The following is a 21,431-nucleotide window of genomic DNA, read 5'->3' on the forward strand; positions in this document are numbered from 1 at the left end:
CCATGAATAATGATGGAGAGTACATCCACACTCTTCTCACATTCCAGGATTCTGGAAGCTGCAGAGTAACAATTTTAGCAACCTCCTCTCCCCCTCCTGCTCGACACCCATCATCAAGACAGTGAAGTATCATAGACAAGGCCCCTTGCTTTCCCAAACTGTTAGCATCACTGCCAAATTCTCTAACTGTTCTCCATTATTTGCATCAGAGTTATTATCTGTTATTATCACCTGCATTTTCTCCTTTCCAGGCTATCTTACTACAACATACTGACCTGCTGCTTCATTGTTTTTTTCCCCCCTACTGTTAGACAAGCTACTAGGAAGACACAAACAGGATTCTCCCCTCCAACAATAAGAAAAAAAACTCTACAGCTTTCTCAACTCTGTTAAGAGCACATTTATAAACACACACACATTACTGGTACTGCGACAAATATTAAGACAGGTCTTTTTGCATATCATGCCCGTACTACTGTACACTCTGCAGGTTCAATGGACCTTAGCATACAAACGTGCAATATTCTGTTGGAAAATAAGCTCTAGAGCAAATATATTTTGTGTGCCAGTGAATTAGAGCAATTAAGAAGTGGTACAGGAAAAGATATTCTTTATCTTCACATACTGGCATTAATAGGCATGACTGACTAATCCATGATCTTCCTGGATGAATGGTGCCAATGCAAATTTAAATAACCATTAACAGATAAAAGGTTTCGACCTGCTCCATGTAAGCTTATATTCTAATGCCAAGAAGCCATTTCAGGCATCATCAGTTCAGGAGGCAATACTGCCACCTCCCTCTCCAGTTTCCCATGCAGTTCTCACATGAGAATACACTCGAGCTAGATTAGAATTCAGAGTTTTGTTCTGAATCATTGATTTTGTCACAGTTACTCTTCTCATTTAACACCACAGCGTTTTATACCTCTGGTGAGTTTTTATCCATGTCTGTCAAATCCTTTGAAAGGACAGAGAGCGCAACATCTTTCTGCAGATGCCACAGCGTAGTTGAATAGATCTCCATGCCTTCTACTCTGTAGTTTTCAATCCTCCTTACTTCTGAAAATATCCTCTCAGCCTAAGAACAGAAGTCAGAAATCAAACTTAAAACAAGATTACACCCACCAAAGCAGAGCACACAGGTCAAGGTTAGAAACCTCCTATGTCCAGACTGAGGATCCTCTTTGCTTTGCAGGTGTATTATGCAGAGCTACCAGTCCTGTTGTATTTTTAACATCACCTCCAAGTAAAGGAAATAGCTATATCCCAATATAGTTAGGCCAAGCAGAAACCCAGCCAGCCCTCCCTGCTGCTGTCTCTGATTACGTGACTGTTCTATCGCAGTGCACATGTGAAGTAAACATCACCAGCAAAAGATCTGTATGTCAGTCCTGATTATTAGCTGTTCTAACAGATGGCAGGTATTGCATTCATACGGAGTGCCATACCCCTCCAAACACTGTGTGTATTAATTATGAGGCAAAAGGCAACGTGAGAATTCCTGCACTGAACATGGCTGATGCAGGGATGGGGCGTGGGTAAGAATGTGACAGCACATACAGGCACTTTATTTTCATTTGAAACTGGTACACTTCTTATGAACACTTGACTAATGAAGTCCTTCTGATGTAGACTTCTATTTCAGAAACATAATTTCCAAGTTACAACACTCAAAGTAGCAACAAGGGAAGAACACTAGTTCTAGGAAACTCACCAAGGTCTGTAGCCTCAGTTTTCAAAATTAACTATTAAGTTGTGCAGTAACATACAGCCTGAGTAGAGACAGCACAATCTAGAAACTGCTTCTGAAACCTGTTTGTCTCCTGCACACAACATATCAGAAATGTTTGAAAAGCTTCTCCTAAGGAAATGAGCACCTCAACTATCAGGACAACAGTGATAAGGAGAGTTTTACTGCTGGATTACCCTCAGCTGCTCACTTCTGTTTCTGAAGCAGTTTGGCATCACCTCAGCTGTACAAACGCAGTCATTTCTGAGGCTGCAAAGGAAACTAGGTCACTGATGTGATCTGCAATAACTAAAAAGGGGGCGAGACGTCTGGTTTTAGAACCCAAATAGTTTCAGTGATCTTATTTACAACACCGCAGTACAAACAGTTACATCGGCACAGCTGTGGGTGAAGACAGGAAGAGGCAGGGGAGACTCCAATGACTGGATGCAAGAGAAAATAACTCGAGCATTAAAATAAGTCTAAAGCATTCTCAGCGTCTTCAGGAAGGCTGAAGGTGATGCAGCTTCAAGATCTAAATCCACTCTAGATATAGCTTTACCATTCATACCTTGTTTATACAGCTATATCAACCGTAAACTTCCCATAGCTTTCACAGGAAGTCAGCAGGTTTTCTGCAAAGCTTCCAAAACAGAAGTGAAAATACTAAGAACCAACCACACAGTTCCTACCTGCATGTATTCTGCCAGCTCGAAGTAAGCTCTCCCAATTTGGCACAGCACCCAACCAGTGTTGTAGTGGTGAGATGGTAAATGGCTTAAAATATTTATCGCTTCTTTGCAGTTGTATGAACACAAGGCTAAATAACCTTTCCCCATGTCCCGAAGAAGGCTCATCAAACCTTCTAGGAGAAAAATACAATAAATAAAAATGGAAAAAGGATTGCCGAAACTACTAATCCCTTAAGCTCTTCAATTGTGCAGGCACTGCTCGTGATTTTACTTATTAAAATCTGCCAAGAGTTCCCATACAGGCCTATACACTCTTAATTCAGGCATAACATTCCGAACAGCAACCCTTGTAACGGAAGTCAGATACCAACAACTTCTTAAGTCAGCAACAGAACACCCAGGAACAGAGAAACTGAAGTTCAGGACAGGTGGATTTTTTTGCATTTACAGCAGCAATTCAAACATTTTTTCAGGTCTGAAGCAGAGTTTCCACGTCTGGTATCCATGGATACCTCTGCTTGCTGCCCGGAAACTCTATCGAGCCAAAAGAGTAATTCAACAGTTTGTCTAGGATTTTCTGACAATCTGGATAAAGACAAGCTTTTAAACAAATGGGAAATAAGGAGGGAGAATAGACTACATAAACCCAATTTTGAGGGAAAATGATTGGATTACTTATAGTTCCTTTGAATAAGTTTCCAAGAGTCTTGCCTCAAAATATTTTAATCCCTAATAAGGACCAGAGCTGATGAATAGATTTGCTTACAAATAGACACTTTTTTTACTACTACTTCACCTGTTCTCTTTACATTAACTAGAATATACTGAATTCAATCAATCTTTATAATTATACAAAGGTCATAGGTGCAGGCTAAGAACAGGAAACAAAACTAGAGCATTTTTTCCCCACTAAACCATAAAAAGGTGGATTTACTAAGTTTGACAGCATTCAAACAGACCTGCTGCTGCTTTTTGTAGCGTAAAAGCCTGGATCTGTGGTGCAACAGTAGAGATTTTCCCTTCTGAAATGATGGAAGAGTCTAGTTTGGTAATTTCCAAAGTATCATTTATGTTTGGTTGAGTTATTCCTCCCTTATTTGTTTTACTTTTTGTTTTTCTGTTTGGAATCTTAGGTGGAAACTTCATTTTCAATTTTTTGCTATTTTCCTGCAAGTAAGAACAAGAGTTACACGTATAAGAAACTTTTGAATTCAGATTACTAAACCTGCAAGTGAACTGTGTAAGAATGTATGTATGCCCAGCCATTTTACTTTTAAACTTAAGTATACAGACACCTTGTAACTTCATTAAATGCTTAGCTGTCCTTTTTTTAAACAGCAAACATTCACATATGGTAACTACAGTTCATGAGTATTTGCATTTTGGTGTCCTTCTCCATTGTTTATGGAGCAGAAAACTGGTATGAAAAATATAGCTTGCTTTTAGAAAAGCAAAGCATCCACCCAAAATGAATTTTTCAATAAATATGAACACGACGCCTTACCAAATAGGCTGAGAGCTAACAGAACCATTGCATTTGTCATCCCAGCACACATCTTTGGTTTTGTTTATGATATTCTTGTTCTCAGTCTTAGTTAAGCATTCTCAAGACTGAAAATTTACATGTTACAGCATCATGATGTGTTTCACAGTCAGATATTTTGTAAGTTCTACTCATTAGAGAACCTGTTCTTAAGCTGCTACAATTGCTATGCATATGGAGAAATTATTAGTCAGTGCAGTGGCATGTACAAGGGAAAAACCCCACAAGTCTGAAAAAACTGCATGAAGTTTGTTACCTTTGTTGTAGAGCTATCGCTAGTAAACAGGCGAGAGCTTCTTCGAGGCAGTGCATTTGGTGGAGCAGCAATTGTTGGGCTCAATACCTGAGGTGTTGTACTGAAAACAAACAACACATTATATTAAAGTTCTCAGTTCCATTCTGAGCAAGTTTTAACACCGTTTTATCGTTGTGTTAAAGAAAATTGCTCAGGTACAACAGTGCAGGTATTCCCATCTCAAAGGGATGGAAAAAACAATCTACCTGTCGCATATTAAGAACGTGAGCAGATCTTCAACTACCTTAATGTTTATTGAAGAAACTGTTTAACTGCCCAAAGAGATTTAGAACAAGACTACCCACCACGCACAAGCTTCCTATCCAATGAAGTTCTTTTCCCCTAACAAAAAATAAGCTTCTTCCTTATCTAAAGGAGAACTCTGCAGAAACACCCAAACAGGCTGTGGAAAGTAAATTTAAAAATCCCCAAAACTTTCAGAAAGGAGAAGCAAAAGATAGTTCTAAGTTGAATTATTTTTATTTTCCTACCTTGTCTGTGGGCCAGAGCTCTGTGTTTGTGCAACAAGAATTGGAGTGACTTCTCGGCTATTTCCGCTCTGAGAGAAGACAGATTTTGTTCCAGCTTGGCTTATCCTGGTGACAGCCTGCATAACACAAAGTTTCTACAGGTTTGTTATTATGTCACTAAGAAGCCTCAATCTGTTATATCAGACCAAATCCCTTCTGCCTATTGAACGCTGCACAAAGGAGGAGAAATACAAATTACTTCCACAAAGGCTTCCCCCATCCACACGGGGAGCACACAAAGTATTTCTCATGCTACCTGAAAAAATGCCAGTAGCACTGAGTTTACCAAAAATTCACACACAGTATTTGAAAGATTTGAAAACTCCATCTAGTGGCAAGAAACTATGTTAAAACTTTGTGCAAGAATAAAAGAGAATTAGCAGATGTCATATTTTAAGTTCCTTCTCAACAGGGAGAAAGTTGTTCAAAAAACTCCCAATGACCAGGGAATGAGAGAGATTTTGAAGCCTTACACTACACTCACATTCAGAAGCCATCCCCATTAACATCTCATTGTGGTGCTTACTGTACAACATCTGAGCCTGCCACTCCCCTGAAGATTCTACTATAATTTCAAGTGCCTGTTTAACATACCTGTTCCCAGCATGAATCAGTACCTTCAATTACACCATTACTGTGTGAACCTTTGGGGCAGATACAGAAGAAACCTTTTTGATCAAAAGGGGGTCTGCAAGATGCCACGTAGAAGAAAGACTTGCAAGGTACTGCATGCCAGCTCAGCGATGCTTCGTGTCCACGTGCGCATATTTGTACTTTTTATTTGCTTTTTATTTATTTTATTTATTATTTTCTAAACAAAGCCTGAGTTGTATTTTTCTGCTCCCTCCAAGGGCACTAACATTCAAGTCAATGATAGCCATTTGGAAAAGATGCGCTTTATGACACCAAAAATCTGCAATAGGACTAATGACTGACAGCACAAGCAACACCAGATTACGGATTACCAGACTTGTAAACGTTCCATCCTTCCCTTCCTTCTCAATTTCTTTGTTATCAGAGGACAGTTTAGGCAGCCAGCAAGCACGCTTGCCCACTCAGATAGGAAGCCTCTGGATCCATCCTAATGTTTCATTCATTTAGGTAAGCGTCTCCAAGGTAACTGCCTCCGTTAAGTCATGCACATTCAAGCCACAGCTACACTAAGCTTTTTCAAACTTGGTGATTTGAAGAGCAGAAGTGAAACTGGCCAAGTAATTATTTACATTGGACAAAGCAGGCATCAGAATTCTAAGATATTTATTAAAATTTATTAAGTGTTTGTGTTTAGGCACTAGCACAGGTGCTTCCGGGCAGAAAGCACATCCATGAATTAGTGAAATTTACACCATGATGCCGTTGTGCCATACCTAGCAAAGCAACAATGAAGGAACAAGTAGGACTTGATTTCCTGAAGCTTCACATCCATCATGTAGCGCATGTGTGAGATCAATCACAGATGAGGATTACAGTTAGTAGACTGCAGCTCTTTGCTATTTCAGTTGTACAGACTTGTGACAGCTTACCTTCCTACACACACACGATCCACCACAAAGCAGTGCTTTCAGCTATACTGGGGAAAACTGGTTGCTCCTCAGCAACTAAGGGCAGGAATTGGACTCGCCATACAAAGCATGCTTCTAGCAGACTGTTCGAGCACAGCCCATCCCAAGAGAAGAAAGGCAAAAAAAGGGCAGGACTAAGACAAGTGATAGAAAAGGTTGCAGTAAGGAGGTGTCTAGAGACCATAATGGCTTGTGCAAAAAAAATCTCGAGTTCCCAGTAATGGGTTTCAGAAGAACACCCAAAGAAGAAGGAAAAGAGATACATACATAGTTACCTGCTTACTGCCTTTTATTCTTATAGGGATTAGGCTATTGAGAGAAGAGAAACGCAGCTTTTAAGAGTTCCCAAATCTCTTACAGAAAGGCACAGTAAGCTAGGCATCACCTGATTTGTCCGTACCATCAGATGCAGAAATCTAAGTGTTACTTTTTTTTTTTTAGGAGATCAGAACTTTTGCACTGAACTTTTATTTTAAAAGGTGTCCATCTATAAAACACTACCATCCCTCATGCAACTTCTAGATTTACTAAAAATACATGGAAATATCCTCTGGTTTTTGTTTTTAGAAATGAACAAATGGTTCCTCAACTGTCATCAACATTCCACCTCTCATTTATCACTATGGCAACTGTGGCAATTTCTTACTGAGTAAAGAAAAGAATTTTTAGCTTCTTCTACACAAGACCTAGCCAAGTGAAACACCACTGTTCAGTCAGCCCTCCACGGACCACCAGCAGCATTTTGATTTGACCTGCCTGTAAACTAGTATTCAAGAACTGCTTGCAAGAAAGCAGTATTTTCAGCTGACTTGAAGCTTCTAGAATTCTTTGAAGTTACCCCTGAAAACACCTGCGTTAAACAACATTAATGTGAAAACTCCAAGTTCTGACTGTTCTCAGACTCTGGCTTGCACACAGAAGTTTTGAATTCTTCACAGTTTAGAGTCATTGTTTGTACATTCCTCTCTAATTGCAGGTGGACAGGAGTCAGAGCATCTGCCCCAGGTTGCCTCTTAGGCCTGCCAAGCAATGCCACTGAGGCAGCTTGCACGTGCCTGGGCATTTGGGGGCAGGAGAGGTGGTTTGTTTTTATTTGAAAGAAAGAACTATTGCCTATCTTTATAAAACTTGGGAAAACAAAAGTCTGTTTCACTGTCCAATGGAAGTGACATGATAAACTGAAAACCATTTACAACACAAACATCATTGCTTGAGATAAGACAGTAAAGAAAAAAATCTGTATTTGCTTAGCTGAAAAGAAGATTTTCAAAACAAAATGCTTTTTGTTGAGGCTTTAGAAACTGTTGTTACTTTGAAACAGACTATTCCAGAGCAGATTTCATTTCAATTGATACTTTCTAGAAGTCCAAAAGGTTTTGTGCAGGGAGATAGCCGACCAGTTGTAGTCAAATTGAAAATGAACTCCTCCTCCACAATGCCTTTTTAAAAAAAAATGAAGACAATATGCGGATTTCAAGTACACTGGAACGTAAAACACATACAGAACAGCAATTCCATTCTAGAACACAAAGTACCTTCTTTGAAGGTGCTCCTGTGGATGGCACATCAATTACAGAAGAGGAGTTAGTGTAGTTTTGCAAATATGATCCGTCTCCAGGGCTGGGGGTTTCTAGTGGCAAAATTCCAAAGCTGAGAATAAAATGAAGAGAAAGTGTCAAAGTCCAAATATTAGACCATGAGTATCAGACCAATTCTGTGGGCAAAGCACAGACCCAGGTTACCTGCTTTATTTCAGAAATACTTGAGATTTATGTTAACCCCCCAAAAACTTACTATCCATTCTCATCTGTAAAAGATGCTTCAAAACATATTCTCATTCCTGAAGTTTCACACAGAACTTTCTTTGCCTCCTGCAGAACTAATAGACACAGACTGCCTGAGTATTAATGGCTTGTAACATACTACTGTAACACTTCTTTAACCAAGATGGTATAGAGGAAAGAATATTTACACGCTCTTTAGAAGAGAGATTTTTCAATGCAAGCACTTAAGAATAGCTTTTCAAAACAGTTTATTCCAGAGTAGAAGCATATTCTTTTAAAGACTTTTCCAGTGTGAATACAGCAATAAGCAACATGGTGAATCAACAGCTCCTCTCTTCTAAACAAAAACACCAGCTGCTTGTTTAAAAAAAACAGAAGAGATGAACACTAGGACCAAGAGCAGTTACTGAAGTGGTTTAGCTTTTGTTTCTGCATGAATTCTGTATGCATCATAACCCACTATCAGCAAGTCCTGTGCTGCACGACACACAAATTATCAGAGCAGTTAACTACAGAAGTGGTCCACCTCAAAGACTTACCTTGGAGTTAGTGGGCTCAAAGCCGCAGGACCCCCTAGTAAACTCCGCCCAGTTTTTGGTTTATTTTGAGCCTGTTTAGACAATATGGCAGATCCTGACCCAAGAGGGACAGCATCTGGTGAAATTACAGCCGAGTCAATGTAAGACATAGAGGAATCCGTGTTCAAGGAAGGATATTTTGAATTGGAGGATTCTAGGTTGAGCCTGTTCAACTCCTGAAAAATGGAAGGCTGCTTTTAGTTACCCATGCAGTGTAGTTTCTAATTAGTATTTTTCAGTCAAGCTGGAAAGACTGCTTCAAATACAATGATTTTAGCAAAACTCACAATTGTGTCTTGTGGAGTTTCCATCAGGACAGAGTCAGGCTGTCTATGCGATATGTTGTGATTAGATACCAATGTTGTGCAAGTGTTAGGCAGACAGCTGCTGAAGTTCTGTAAAGATGTTAATTTAAATGTTTGGTCAGGGTCTGGTTTTTCACCTGTAAGATTGGAAGGAGATTTAAATAGAGTTATTCCTGAGTCAGTATGCTGAAGATTTGGGCTGAAACAAGGAGGGCAGGGGACAGTATTTTAGAGGGGTGCATTCTTATTTCATTATTTTAAAACTCCTTACACTAAATTGGAAGTGTTCTTCCACTGCAAAACCCTGGACAATCTGTTTTATCGTTTTATTTAACTTGCTTAAGTTATTCTCAGAAGCATGGTTTCTAAGGGTCTCCTCAGAAAACACATGGTAGAAAAACACATGGTATTGCTAAATCCAAAATGTAGTAGTGAAAAATAAGAAAATGAGAAAAGCTCTGAACACTGGTAAAGTATTTTAAATCCATTATTACTCACAAAAACACACAGGAAGAATCCTGCTGGCATTTTACTTACAATGTTTTGGACACAACGTAAAAAGTTGCCACATGGGGATGGCAAATGGGAAAACTTGACATAACCAAAAAAATGTAGAAAATATCTTCACTGGGAAGACAGTTCTGCAGACCTACCTATTTCACAGAGCGATTCAAAAGGGGACCAGAGGAAAGGATTTAAACTAAGGCTCTTTTGGTAACATTCTGATCCTTTGGCAAGCCGATCTGTCTTGCTGCAAGAAGAATGCAACAGTTTATAAGGAAACTTAAAAACAGTACTTTTGTTCAAGATAGCTTTCCAGGAGAGGAGTTGAAAAGCAAAAACATGTTGAGAACCACAGCAACATTCCTCATTTTTCAATGAGGAACAGAAACAGAGCAATATTGAGTTATTTGGCATATTTATACACAGAAGATAGTTACTTAAACACAGTTCTTAAAGAAAAAAAGCCCCAAGCACCAAAGTTTTCATGTTTAGAAAGGTGCTGTTCTCGGCAACCGTTTATTTTATTTTCTCCAAACTGACTGCTAGCCCTTCAGCCATTTTAAATATCTATGGGTAATATTTTTGCATATAAATTAGAGGTAAGCAGGATACTTAGATGGACACAAAAACAAGCTGCTTCTGATTTTTTTTTTTTTGAGAACAGGTATACTAGGGAAGAAACCAAGAACTCCACTATTCCCATTTACTCATTTCTCCACATTTACTAAAACGTTTCTTGTATCTGAGCAAAAGCTTAACACTTAAATTTGCAGTTATTCTGAAAGGTATTGCTCACCGCTTTCATTTGAAGATTACAGCTATACCTCTATAAACCAGACAGAAAAATTGAAGTGGTAACACTGAGAAACAGGCTTTGAGAGTTTCTCTTCAGGAAGAATACAGATCAAACCCTAAGTTATAAGAAAATGACTCCTGGGCACATGCTTAACCTGGAAGAGGAATTAAGTATTTTGAGGCAGTCAAAAGCTCTGGGTAAAAGAAATCACGCTCACATCCCTAAGCTAGATGGTTTCCACAACCATCTATCTGGATTTAGCATATTCTTTTGCACAGACCACATGGCCTGGCCATAGAACCCAGAGACAGGTAAATAAATAAAAATCACCAAAAGATTAATTTTTTTTCTTTTTGACTAAAATTTGTTTGGTCAAAAAATGAAAAAACACATACATGAAAAACCCACCTGCCAAAAACCAAAATCCAACAACAAAACCCCCCTAAGCTTTAAAAAAAGCAAAATAAAAAAGTAACATTACCAGTAGACATGTCCTAGTAAGGAGAGTGTAAAGCATGCAGAGTCACCAAACTCCGTAACAATGTCATCATGGCTTTTCTGTTTATTCAACACTCCACCAGATAAGATCTGCTCTCCTTCTGCAAGCCTTTTTAAAAAACAAGAGGTTTAAAGGGGTTACAAGGCTCACAGTATTGGTAGTCCAGTGTTCTCACCCTGCTGCAAACAAAAACAGAAATCCACTGTCAGTGTTCACAAGTTTCAAATCCCACACATACCAGCTCCTGCAAATGAATGTTAAATAAATGACTGATTCCTCTAGCAACATGGAGGTACAAAATACTTTGAACATCTCTACTGGGGGAAGAAGAAATGAATGAAAAAAAACAAACAAAAAAACCACGCCACTCCAAAACCAGAAATACATACTACAGCATGATTTTTCCAAAAAGGGCCTGATCTTGGGTAGAATACAAAGGGGAGAGAAGTCTTTCAAGCGCTTTATTTTTTGGTAGTGTTCAAAACATGTCTTCTAAAATACCACTTCAGTTTGGCTTCATTTCCCAGCTATGAGAAACAACCTGTAAGGCTCCATGCACTCAGTTCTTAAGATCCAGTACTGGGATGTGGTAGATTTGCATTTTAATGCCTTTGTTTCTTTCATAATCTCCTCTTGCTTCCACATGATGTTACGCTTCTGTGTAGATGCTCCTATCAGTACAGGCCATTCCCACAAGCAAATAAGGTACATCTCTATAAAAGAGCTCATGTAAATGTAACAGTGCCAACGACAGTTAAATTTAACAAGTTCTGAAGAATGTTTAAGAAATCCCACCTACCTAACTGAAATCAGCTCAGAAGCTGATGTATCATACACATACAGACTTCGTAAAAGCAAGGGAGAAAACAATCAGCTTCAAATTTATTCTACTGGGACCTTTCCAAGTAGAGCATTAACATGATTTCCCTTTCAACAGAAGACACGGTAAAGGGACTGGTATCCTAGTAGCTCCCAAAGTGCTAAAATAGTGTCAAAAGAAATGCAACAAGTCAAGACTTCCCTACTACTCTAAGGATGTCAGAAGATTTGCCTACTAAAAAGAGCATCAAAGAAGAAAGAGGTTCCCCAAGAGACCTGCATTCTGGTTACACGTTGTGGGTAGGATCACGAGTACTGCAACACAACCACATCACACCATGTCGAACTACAGACTTCACTTCCTATTGTCTAAAGAAATGAACCTTTTTTTGGTCATTGAAAGAGGGCCACTCAAAAAGGGAAAAAACACAAACAAAACACACCCCAAATCCTACACAATACAACCACAAGCTGTTTTGTAGAAAGACATTTGGACTATTGCAAAGCATCCTGCAGTACTTGAAGTTTCTTGAACTAAGGTTTTTACCTCCCTTGGTGTCTTTTATTCTCTCCATTCAACATCTCCACCAGATATTATTTCCTACATTTGAGTTGTAACAATCTGAAAGATCTACACAGAAGCAAAATACCCTCATTACAAAGTCTCTGGGCATTGGTCAGGCTACAGTCCCTAATCTCATTTACGTGCTCTTGCAATGAAACTCCAGAAATCTACCACAATACCTTGATATTATGTCCCTGTTAAGGTTAATTTTTAATGTCAAAGCCAGCATTCGTTGGTGTGGATTCAAGCTAGTTTGTTTTCTAAAGAGATGTTTGTCCGACATCTTTTCCCCTCATCCACCCATAGCACTAACTGGGTAAGCGGAGCAAGCTTACTGTTCGAGGGAAGTGGCCTGTCCATTAAATTCATACTGGAAACACTTAATGAAATAAGCAAGAGTATCAGAGAAATGCAAAAGCGAAACAAACACTTCCCAGCCTGGTCTCCTTGAGTCATCTCAGCAGTCAATGCTCTTTTTCCCCCTATGCAGTTTGACAACTCCTTTGCAAGTTATTCAATACCTTTTAGAGGTTTGTGCAATATGGGCTAATGTTTGTTAGGTCCACCTCTGAAAGCAAAATGAATTGAACTTATAGTAATCTTTAGAGTTGAAGGGCCAATGAACCACTAGTTTATGCAATATGACAGCTTTCAAGGCAAAACTCCAACAAAAAAAATGCATTTGTAACCCTGGAACAGAACATAGAGGGTTCACTTACTTGCTGAGGTCAACACAACATTTTGCAAGCAGGTATTTACATTGTGGGGTAGTACAGCTGTGTCCCTTTAGGAGCCTGTATGCTTTATATGCCTTTCCTGAGCGGTAGTAACACGTTGCCAGTAAAAACAGTGCTTCTTCTGAATGTACTAAGAGAAATAAAACAAAAACCATCAGTCAGTTGCTTACCATTTTGATGCAATAAACTGGTGGGAGCAGACAGTTAGAAACAAGATACAAGAAAACAAGTACTGATATTAGACAGTCATTACCCACTGAGGTGTATTTCTTCATTCATTAGCATAAAACTAGCTTTAACGTGCTGCTTTCTTGTACAGTCAGAGCAATTCTTAACATCTACTGTTAGAAGGGATCTTTGATCCTTCTGGCTACCCAACGTAAATAAGCAATTAGCCAGCTTGTTGTTAAAATACCAGCAAGTCAAGCAATGCAGTCATTCCTAGCAGAGCTGAACTGCTTTAACAACTTGTTGGCCATACCACGACTTGGCTCAGGGTGTTGTCAGGGAACACCTGCGAGTAACACTTCGCACACATTTCAGCTGTGCATAAGCACAACAACAGCTTATGTAAAAGAACTTCTAGTAGGAAAGACCAATTTCAGCCTAAGTAGCCTAATTAACAGTTTTCATGCTAACATCAAATGTTTTTCTCCCCCATTTGCAATTTTATTTCTGTTATTTTTCTAAAGCATTTGATTCTGTACCTTCACGTGACTTAGCAAAGCAGGTTTTCTGATTTTAGTGGCCATTAAAGCAGATCAGCTACCAGTCACCTCTACCCCGAAATAAATTTTTGTCCTTTTTGCTGCCCACAGTTATTTACTTCATCAGGAATATGGCTTAAAACTACCATTCAGATGCTTTATTTATTTTATGGTAGGAAGTAATAACAGGGACAAGCTCTCCTGTAAATCTTCCCAAGCAGAGTTGTCACAGGTTTCCAAATTCTGAATTAATTAGCCAAGCTTCAGGAAAAATAACCTGTCTGAACAGAAAGTGAGATTAATTGAGACAAAAAATCCAACTCTTTCTCTGACAGAAACTAGAAGTTTTTAGCCTGAATCATGTCTGCTTCACCACTTCTTTCACCGCCGAGCTGTATTATGGACTGCACTGAGAATGCTCTATTCAAACAACTGGAGTTGGCATCCAGATTGAAGACTGAGGTCAGACTTGCTGATTTTACTTGCGATTACAGTGTAAAGGACAGGGCACCTAATCCCAAAAGTAACTTTAGAACCCTACTGTGTAATTGTCAGCTGAAACTTGAAACAGAGAACACACATTTGAAAGGCAACAGCAAGCATTACCATGCTGTGATGTTGATTTGAGTGTTAAGCTATGATTGTGTGGAGTGTCTGTGTCTTCATTTTTCACTCTTTTCACCAGTTTCTAAGCCAGAGTAGAGATCTCCAGATATACTCGTGAATTATTTAGCCTTATTCTTTGTACTTCCCCAAAAGTTTCACTCAAGCCACCATTAAGCAAAATTTTTACCTCAAAGAAGGCTGTCTGTAACGACAAGCCTCTCAAACCTCCAAACAATTAGAAAAACAATACCACTTTATACTTTTCACAACACACTACCAAGCAGATCGAAGTCAGCACTAAAAGAAAAACAAGTTATGGTGTTTCCTTGTCTGCCTACATGGAACTCTTCAGAAAAAATCAATGCAAGCAACGTGCAAAAACCTCCCTGGGCAACTTACTCAGATCCTTTGCTGCACTGAACACTATTTTAAGCTTGTGTCATCACTCAGATGATGGCAATGGAAACCGAAGACCCAAAGAAAGGACATTTTATTATCCTTCTGCTAAAAACTCCAGAAGATCTTTTTGAAAGTTAAAGTTAAATCAATTATTTTATCCACTAATTTAACAACACTTCAATCCAAGCATCCTGGGAAACTGCCACGCCACAGATGTCCCCACAGAGACAGTAACTGCGGGGGGACTTAGAATTCTTCTTGGGGTCAGATTCTTACTGTCATTATGGAATCCGTGTATTTGAGCTCAGCAGCTTCTACCCTACAACATAACTACTCATTTTAACCAGGAGTGAGATGTTTTATCAACAGTTAACTGTTTGAACCAAGGGACAGCATGCTGTTCTCTCTCAGCACTGTTGGTCACTGAAAAAAGCTGTCTGAAATATTCTTGTAGAGTGTTATTCCGCAGAGATAGCATCATTACATCATCATATATTTTCTCCTGGCTGCTGCACAGAGTGGATTCTCCTCATTTCTACAATATCCTTGGCAATTACTTTCAATCTAGCATGTTCCAGCATCTCAGAATGTGCTGTGTTCAGGGGAGATGAGCCATCCCTAAGAATTCTTTCCTTCATGTACACCTTCATTATAATCTGAAGGTTCCCACAATATTCTATATAACGCTTGTCATTTCAACACTAGATGGAAGACTCCAGATTTCATGGGTAACCCTAACAAAAGGGAAAACCCTCCAGTTCTCAAAAGTTAGGTTTGTGCTTCCAGCATCAAGTACATGGTAGGCACATCGAGCAGAACATCAAAAGCAAAACATTTCATTATAAAACCCGGATCATGAAATAGATTACCCAGTTTAATTCATGTTAGAAACCTGAGTTTTGCTTAGCCTGAAATTAAAACATTTTTTTTCTTTTAGCTTAATGGTGGTGGTTTTATTTTTGTTTTCATGTCAGCGATTAAGGGACAATATATTTCAAAAACAGAAAAAGTGAACACCAGTGTCAAGGAGAAAGAAGCAGACAAGAACAAAAAGCTTGTCTGGGGTCACGTAGTTAAAGATAAGGAAGAAAAAGGACTACAGTACACGGAAGTGGTCTTTGAAGGACCCAGAACAGTACAGATTTGTGTTACTGCTGCCTGCTGAGTGCACAACGCAGGCTAGAATTAATGGCATTACAATGAAGTAACAGCTAACAAGAATTCCACAGGAGATGCATATTCCGTATGTTCTGATGCTCATTGCCTCAATTTCTCTCTGTTCTTCTCTCTTTATTACAAAATTACTTCTTTCAGCTAAGTCACCAATCAACATATCTGAACAGGATTATTGGCAAAGACAGCTTTCAATATCGAGACAATTTGTAGAATGCATCTCTCCAAGTCAACCTGAAGAATTGTGTGTCTTCCGAGGGATTTAAAACCTCCCTCCCGTTTGACACCATGCAAGATACCACTGGAAACATTACACTTAAACACCCAACTCTGAATTTAATTTTAAGGAGGTTTTACTGTACAACAACAACAAAAACACATTGCTGTTACATGATTTGATTTCCCAACTTAACTGCAAAGCATTCTTCTGTTTTCCCCAAGCAGACAGTTAAGCTTTATTATCACAATGACTGCAGTAAGACAAAACAGGACCAGAGGCTCAAAATCCTACACCAAAACTGAAAAGACCATCAATTTCATGTTTGCAAAGTACATACCTTCTGCATATAACCTTTCTGCGAGGAACACTGCATCACGGTAAGCGTAGTGGTTAAGTGCTTGCCATATAGCAGCCTACAAGACAAGAAAATAAATAGTCTAGGTTTAGAGAGAAGCTTTAAAACTACAGAACTCATTAGGCTCTTGCTATCAAAAAGCAAAGCTGTTTTGTTGTCCTGGAGCGACAAGAAGAAAGGACATGGATAAATATGATGTTTTAGTTGTTTCTACTAGTAGTAAGGAGGTTAAAAGCAAAACCATCTTTGCACTGATACCACAAACCGATCTGCGACAACTGTTTCTCACTGGTTACCATACACAGCCGTCTATAAACCTCAGCCAGCGCGCGCTTCCACTCATGACAGTGTTTTACCCTTGTGCCCGAGCAGGGATTATCACCAACTATCAAATAATAATGTTTTTATTCTTAATGCATCCCCAACTGTTTAGCAGAGTACCATCTTGCTCTTGGCTCTTCACGGTGCCTAAGGAAGGAAAAAAAAAGGCAAGCATACCCAACGCATTTTAATGTGGTTTCCATTTAAACCATCTCACCTCAAGACAGGACAAACTGAAAACCGACAAGACTAGGAATCGCATCTGGGTCTGAGGTTGTCAGTGTAAGCCTGCTGTTTCTTAAGCATATGAAATACACAGAATTTTCCTTGATGAGGCATTGGCGTCCCTTTAAGAACCAAGATTAAAGTGATCCACTGCTTTTTGTCATGGTTTTGTTCGGGTCTTTGCTCACCAGCCACCGCTTCACCACGGCGGATTAGGGTTGGGAGGTCTCACAAGAACATATGCGATGCAATGGGATGGACAAACTGATCCCTACACACATACGAAGGCTACTTTTTGCTCGTACACCCACATTCGGCCAAAGCCAGCCACCTGCTTAAGGGCACCAATCTTCCTTTTTCAAAGTTTAGTGTCTGGGGCTGTCGGTATTCAAGCAACCTCTCAAGATGGCATTACTCCAGGGAAATGCAAATCCAACACACATATAGGCGCATAAACCTCATGCACGTTGGAGTAGCTGTTGTAATTACCTGCCCGGTATCCTTATTAGCAGAGTTAAAAGCAAGAGCTGTCCAGCAAAAGGAAGAACAGGGCTGGGGGATGCAAGTTTTGTTACACTATGAAGCGATTTTCTTTGGATCCGATTAAAATAACTCTAAGTAAAGGGGTGGGAGGGAAAAAAGAATCCCTTTTAACATCTGCTCAGTCCTTCCTCCCCATCCATTAAAAGCTGTGGTATGCATGCTTATCAGGGGTTGTTTTCTGAGGTTCGATGGGCTGGGACAAGGACGGCAGTTCCTTCCCATCTGGCAGCCTCGCTCCAGTTCCCGAGCCGTTTCCCACAGGCCAGCACACAGCCATTTTGCAGGAGTTGTGCTATAACTGATCCAAACTAGGTCTGAACTCATGAACTCAAGGCTCTGTGCCCTAATACTTCTCCAATATTTATCAGCAACAGAAAACACGAACAGAATCTAGCTTCTGACACCCCATCAGACGCTGCAAAACTAAAACGAGACTTCCAGAACTAAAGCAGCAAGCACCCTGTAATGCCATCTCCAGTAGGCAAAGCAAGTGCCAATTCCAATTAAAAAACCCCAAACGTCACAGGCAGTTACACGGACCATATGCTACTTCTTCCAACACAAACTTGACAAAGTCAGGGTGTGAAAAATGTGCGAGTTCTCCTCACGGGAAGCCTACACAGCCCTTATGAACAGTACACACCAGAGCTTCCAGTTACTACAGAGAATATTTGATGCACCATCTCTACAGAGATGCTGTTTTCCTCTACCAGTAGGCCCCAGCAGTACATTTTAAAAAAATCAACAGGTCCTTTTAAGCCTGTATGAAAAGTATTTAACCATGGATTCTCTCGGTTTGATTATAATAATATAAACACATTATTTCTCTCTGGCTGTATTCCACACTTCAGATAACTTCAGCCTCAGCATCTGCCTGCAGCGATTACTCTGTTTTTACCTTGAAAAGCTCCAAGGCTGTTTATTGTTCTGTGCCCCTCGGACAGCATGGTACAAGAAGTACAAAACAGGAGGGTGTTAAAACCTTTCGGGCTAAATCCAGGTTAGAGCAGCCTAACATCTCCTTTTCCTCCTGCTCTCAGAAACAGCTCTTCCTTTACCAAGCCACAAGTGACATTCAGATGAATGTATTCGAGTTGTGCTGTTACGGTTAAAAACACTGTCTTTACAGGGACATAACTCACCATGCTTACAAAACAGAGGGGTATGGGGGCGGTGGTGGTGAAACCAACGCCATTTCACTTCTCAAGCAGGAGCAAATTGCCAGAAACAACCTTGCCAAAGGCCAAGAGGGGACCCAAGTCGTTTTTGGCTACATCGCAGCCACACGATAAAAGGCACGCTGCAGACTGGCTCAAGCGACGATCCTTGCTGAGCCGAGTCCTGGAGCAAGCAAAAAGCCAGCTGGTAATATGCAATAATTATCGTTTAGCAACTGAAATGGTGCAAGTTGGAATCCTGCCTTCAACTGAAGAAGTCTGAAGACCGGATCCTTGCACGCGCTGTCCTGCAAGAGCAGGATGAGGGAAGGAAGGTGGCAGGGCGGCAGCCGGACCTACACCAGGATTTTCTACGAAGACAGCAGATGTCTGAGCTACAACTTGGTTTCAAGCTGCCAAAAGCGAGCATTTCTACAGTGCCCTTTAGGAAGCAAGCCTGGGACAGGAACATCAATCTCCTCGCAGAGCAGCAGCTCGGTTTGTTCTAGCGGAGGGTCGCTGCATCTCCCCAGCGTTAGCGGCACACAACTGCTGACCCACGCTGTGGTGGTTTGGAACAGGAAACTTCGGAGGCATTTATCCAATAAAAACTATTTAATCCCGAGGACGCTGGAGGAGGACAATCCAGTACAGCCACAAATACAATCCAAACGCAGCCTTAGTTTCTTCCCCATGGTAGTGATCAAAGTTTAGATGGAACCTGCCAGCTGAGATTTAAAAAGCCACCTCCTCAGGGGTGTGCAAGGCAGTTAAAACACTTCGGTTGTCACGTCTGTTCTCAGGGCTACAAGCAAATATGGACAGGAGGGGAGCCTGAAGCATTTCATGGTTTTATCATGCTTCCAGGATAAAAACCTCCAGGTCCTAGTCAGCTGTTCTACTGATTACATACAGTAATTCGCAAATAAAGAGAACAGAGAATCCCCAAACTACCACACCAACTACAGCTCCATGGCAAGGCATCCTCAGAAAGCAAAGCAAGAAAATAAAAGCTGGCTCACACATTCATCTGTGATCCAGCAAATCCTGTGCGTCGTCCAAGTATCACCCTACATCTAATCCCGAGATCTCTTAAAGGATAAGGGGACACCTCTGACAGTTACGTGGCCCTGGAAATTATTTTCAAAGCTTTACAGCCTATTGTCACGTTAATCAATCCGTTCCTATCGTGTTTTAGGATTTGTTCGGGGCGAGCAGAAAGTTTTCAGAGACAAACTTTGCTACATTTACTAGTTAGGAAAACTTTCTCCATTAAATAATCAGACACTTAGTGGTATTGCAGGCTTTCAGCCATGACAGCAATCTTGGAGTTCAAGCACTATTCGAGTGGGTCACAGCAGATGATCACCTTGAAAAGCCAAATTCCAAGGAAAGCGTTCATTTGTTTCCAAGATGTTTTTCAGAAATATTTGGAAGGCATCCAAATGTGCATGGGATACAAGGCTTCATGTCTGAGCTGAAGGGTTTTAAGTTGACCACGTCAGGAAGTACAATAACGGTCTGTTGTCTACATAAAGCGAGTAAAAGTACCAGAGTTTGAGGAATTAAAAGAAAAACTAACCAATGAACTGGATGCCTTTAGCGACATTAGTTTTGTATAATTAAGGTGTTCCACTTACAGGACAAGATACACATTATTTATCTGTCATACTTTGTATATCATGACCATAAAGATGACAGTTCTTGCCTAGAATACCAAGCCCTGTAGATGTCTGAAAGGAGAAAACAGACAAACGGAAGAAATTTCTGCAATGACAAAAAAAAAAGGAGAAGCAGCGTCAACTTTTTCAGACATACTGCCAATAAATAAATAAATAGAAAGCCAGAGACAAGTACTCAGACTCCAGCCAAAGTCAGCTTCATCCAAATGTGTGCTGCAAGATGGAGACTGATTGTTGGACACGACACGAGTGAGAAAACAAGCGGGAGCTGGTTTGGAAGTACAGATCCAAGCCCTACATCGCTACTCACAGCCATGGCACAGAGAGGACTCCAGCTTGCAACAGCAGATCCAGGCAAAACCAAAATGTCAACTTTGTTTTGGGTGATGCACTGGCAACTTTTTTTGTCTTTAAAATCAAAGATATGACCTAAGCTTCAGCAAGTAACAAATCCTAAACTTCCCAGTATTGCTGTCAGCAAAGAACAGCAGCGAACGGCAGTCGAATCACCAACTAAAAGTGATTTGGCATTCGAAGTAGACAGAATCTAACTAGATATACTCAACGTAGTGAAGCCCCATCAAAACTTCCAAGCTGATAAGAGCTTGAGAATTGCACGAGATAGGTCATTATCTCTCTGAAAAATTAAAATAAGACTGCGCATTTCTATTGGGGAACTCTCAGAATAGCAAACATTTTCCACTTGGTTAGTCTAATTAGCACAGCACTGGAAACATTAAATATTGTTTCCTGTCATTCACTCTGAAATGCATTCTTGCTTCCTTTTTGACTGTAACCCCATGTTTTCCTAGAATACCCAAGTGCTGCAAAACACCAGCCCAGCTCCAAGGGTAACGACAATGGCATCACTACGGCCACAGCAGAAAATGGAGCGGGTGGCCAAAAGCATTTCCAGGAGCACACTGACCCTTGCTCTCCAAGTGGACCAGCAGAACAGTGGCATCGAGAACGCAAACCCTGAGTCTACCAGAGTGTCATCGTTGCCACTATCTTGCACAGGCAGGGTCAAGTCAGCAGTGCGGTCTTCCAGGCAAGAAGTCCTTCTTTCCTCTCCCCATCCTCTTTTCCTTAAAAGGAGAGC

At 40.3% G+C, this 21,431-nt stretch overlaps 1 protein-coding gene across 13 annotated transcripts in view; it reads right to left on the minus strand.

The window, feature by feature from the left end:
- CDC27 (cell division cycle 27) overlaps positions 1 to 21,431 on the minus strand; it is a 33,016-nt gene that overhangs the window by 10,406 nt on the left and 1,179 nt on the right. For 3 of the 13 annotated variants that reach the window (XM_035568000.2, XM_035568004.2, XM_050715456.1), the window contains exons 2-13: positions 16,384 to 16,459; positions 12,924 to 13,071; positions 10,803 to 10,928; positions 9,675 to 9,772; positions 9,004 to 9,158; positions 8,678 to 8,892; positions 7,890 to 8,004; positions 4,754 to 4,869; positions 4,224 to 4,323; positions 3,384 to 3,591; positions 2,425 to 2,594; positions 929 to 1,081 (exon numbers count right to left, since the gene is read on the minus strand). In XM_035568000.2, coding sequence (XP_035423893.1) covers positions 929 to 1,081; positions 2,425 to 2,594; positions 3,384 to 3,591; positions 4,224 to 4,323; positions 4,754 to 4,869; positions 7,890 to 8,004; positions 8,678 to 8,892; positions 9,004 to 9,158; positions 9,675 to 9,772; positions 10,803 to 10,928; positions 12,924 to 13,071; positions 16,384 to 16,459 — 1,680 coding nt within the window. Of the gene's footprint in view, positions 1 to 928; positions 1,082 to 2,424; positions 2,598 to 3,383; positions 3,592 to 4,223; positions 4,324 to 4,753; positions 4,888 to 7,889; positions 8,005 to 8,677; positions 8,893 to 9,003; positions 9,159 to 9,674; positions 9,773 to 10,802; positions 10,929 to 12,923; positions 13,072 to 16,383; positions 16,460 to 21,257; positions 21,417 to 21,431 lie in introns of those variants that run through there. The other 10 variants (XM_035567999.2, XM_035568003.2, XM_050715455.1 and 7 more) reach the window with 6 other exon arrangements.

This window comes from Cygnus atratus, chromosome 25 (genome assembly GCF_013377495.2).
Source record: "Cygnus atratus isolate AKBS03 ecotype Queensland, Australia chromosome 25, CAtr_DNAZoo_HiC_assembly, whole genome shotgun sequence".
Lineage (NCBI taxonomy): Eukaryota > Metazoa > Chordata > Aves > Anseriformes > Anatidae > Cygnus > Cygnus atratus.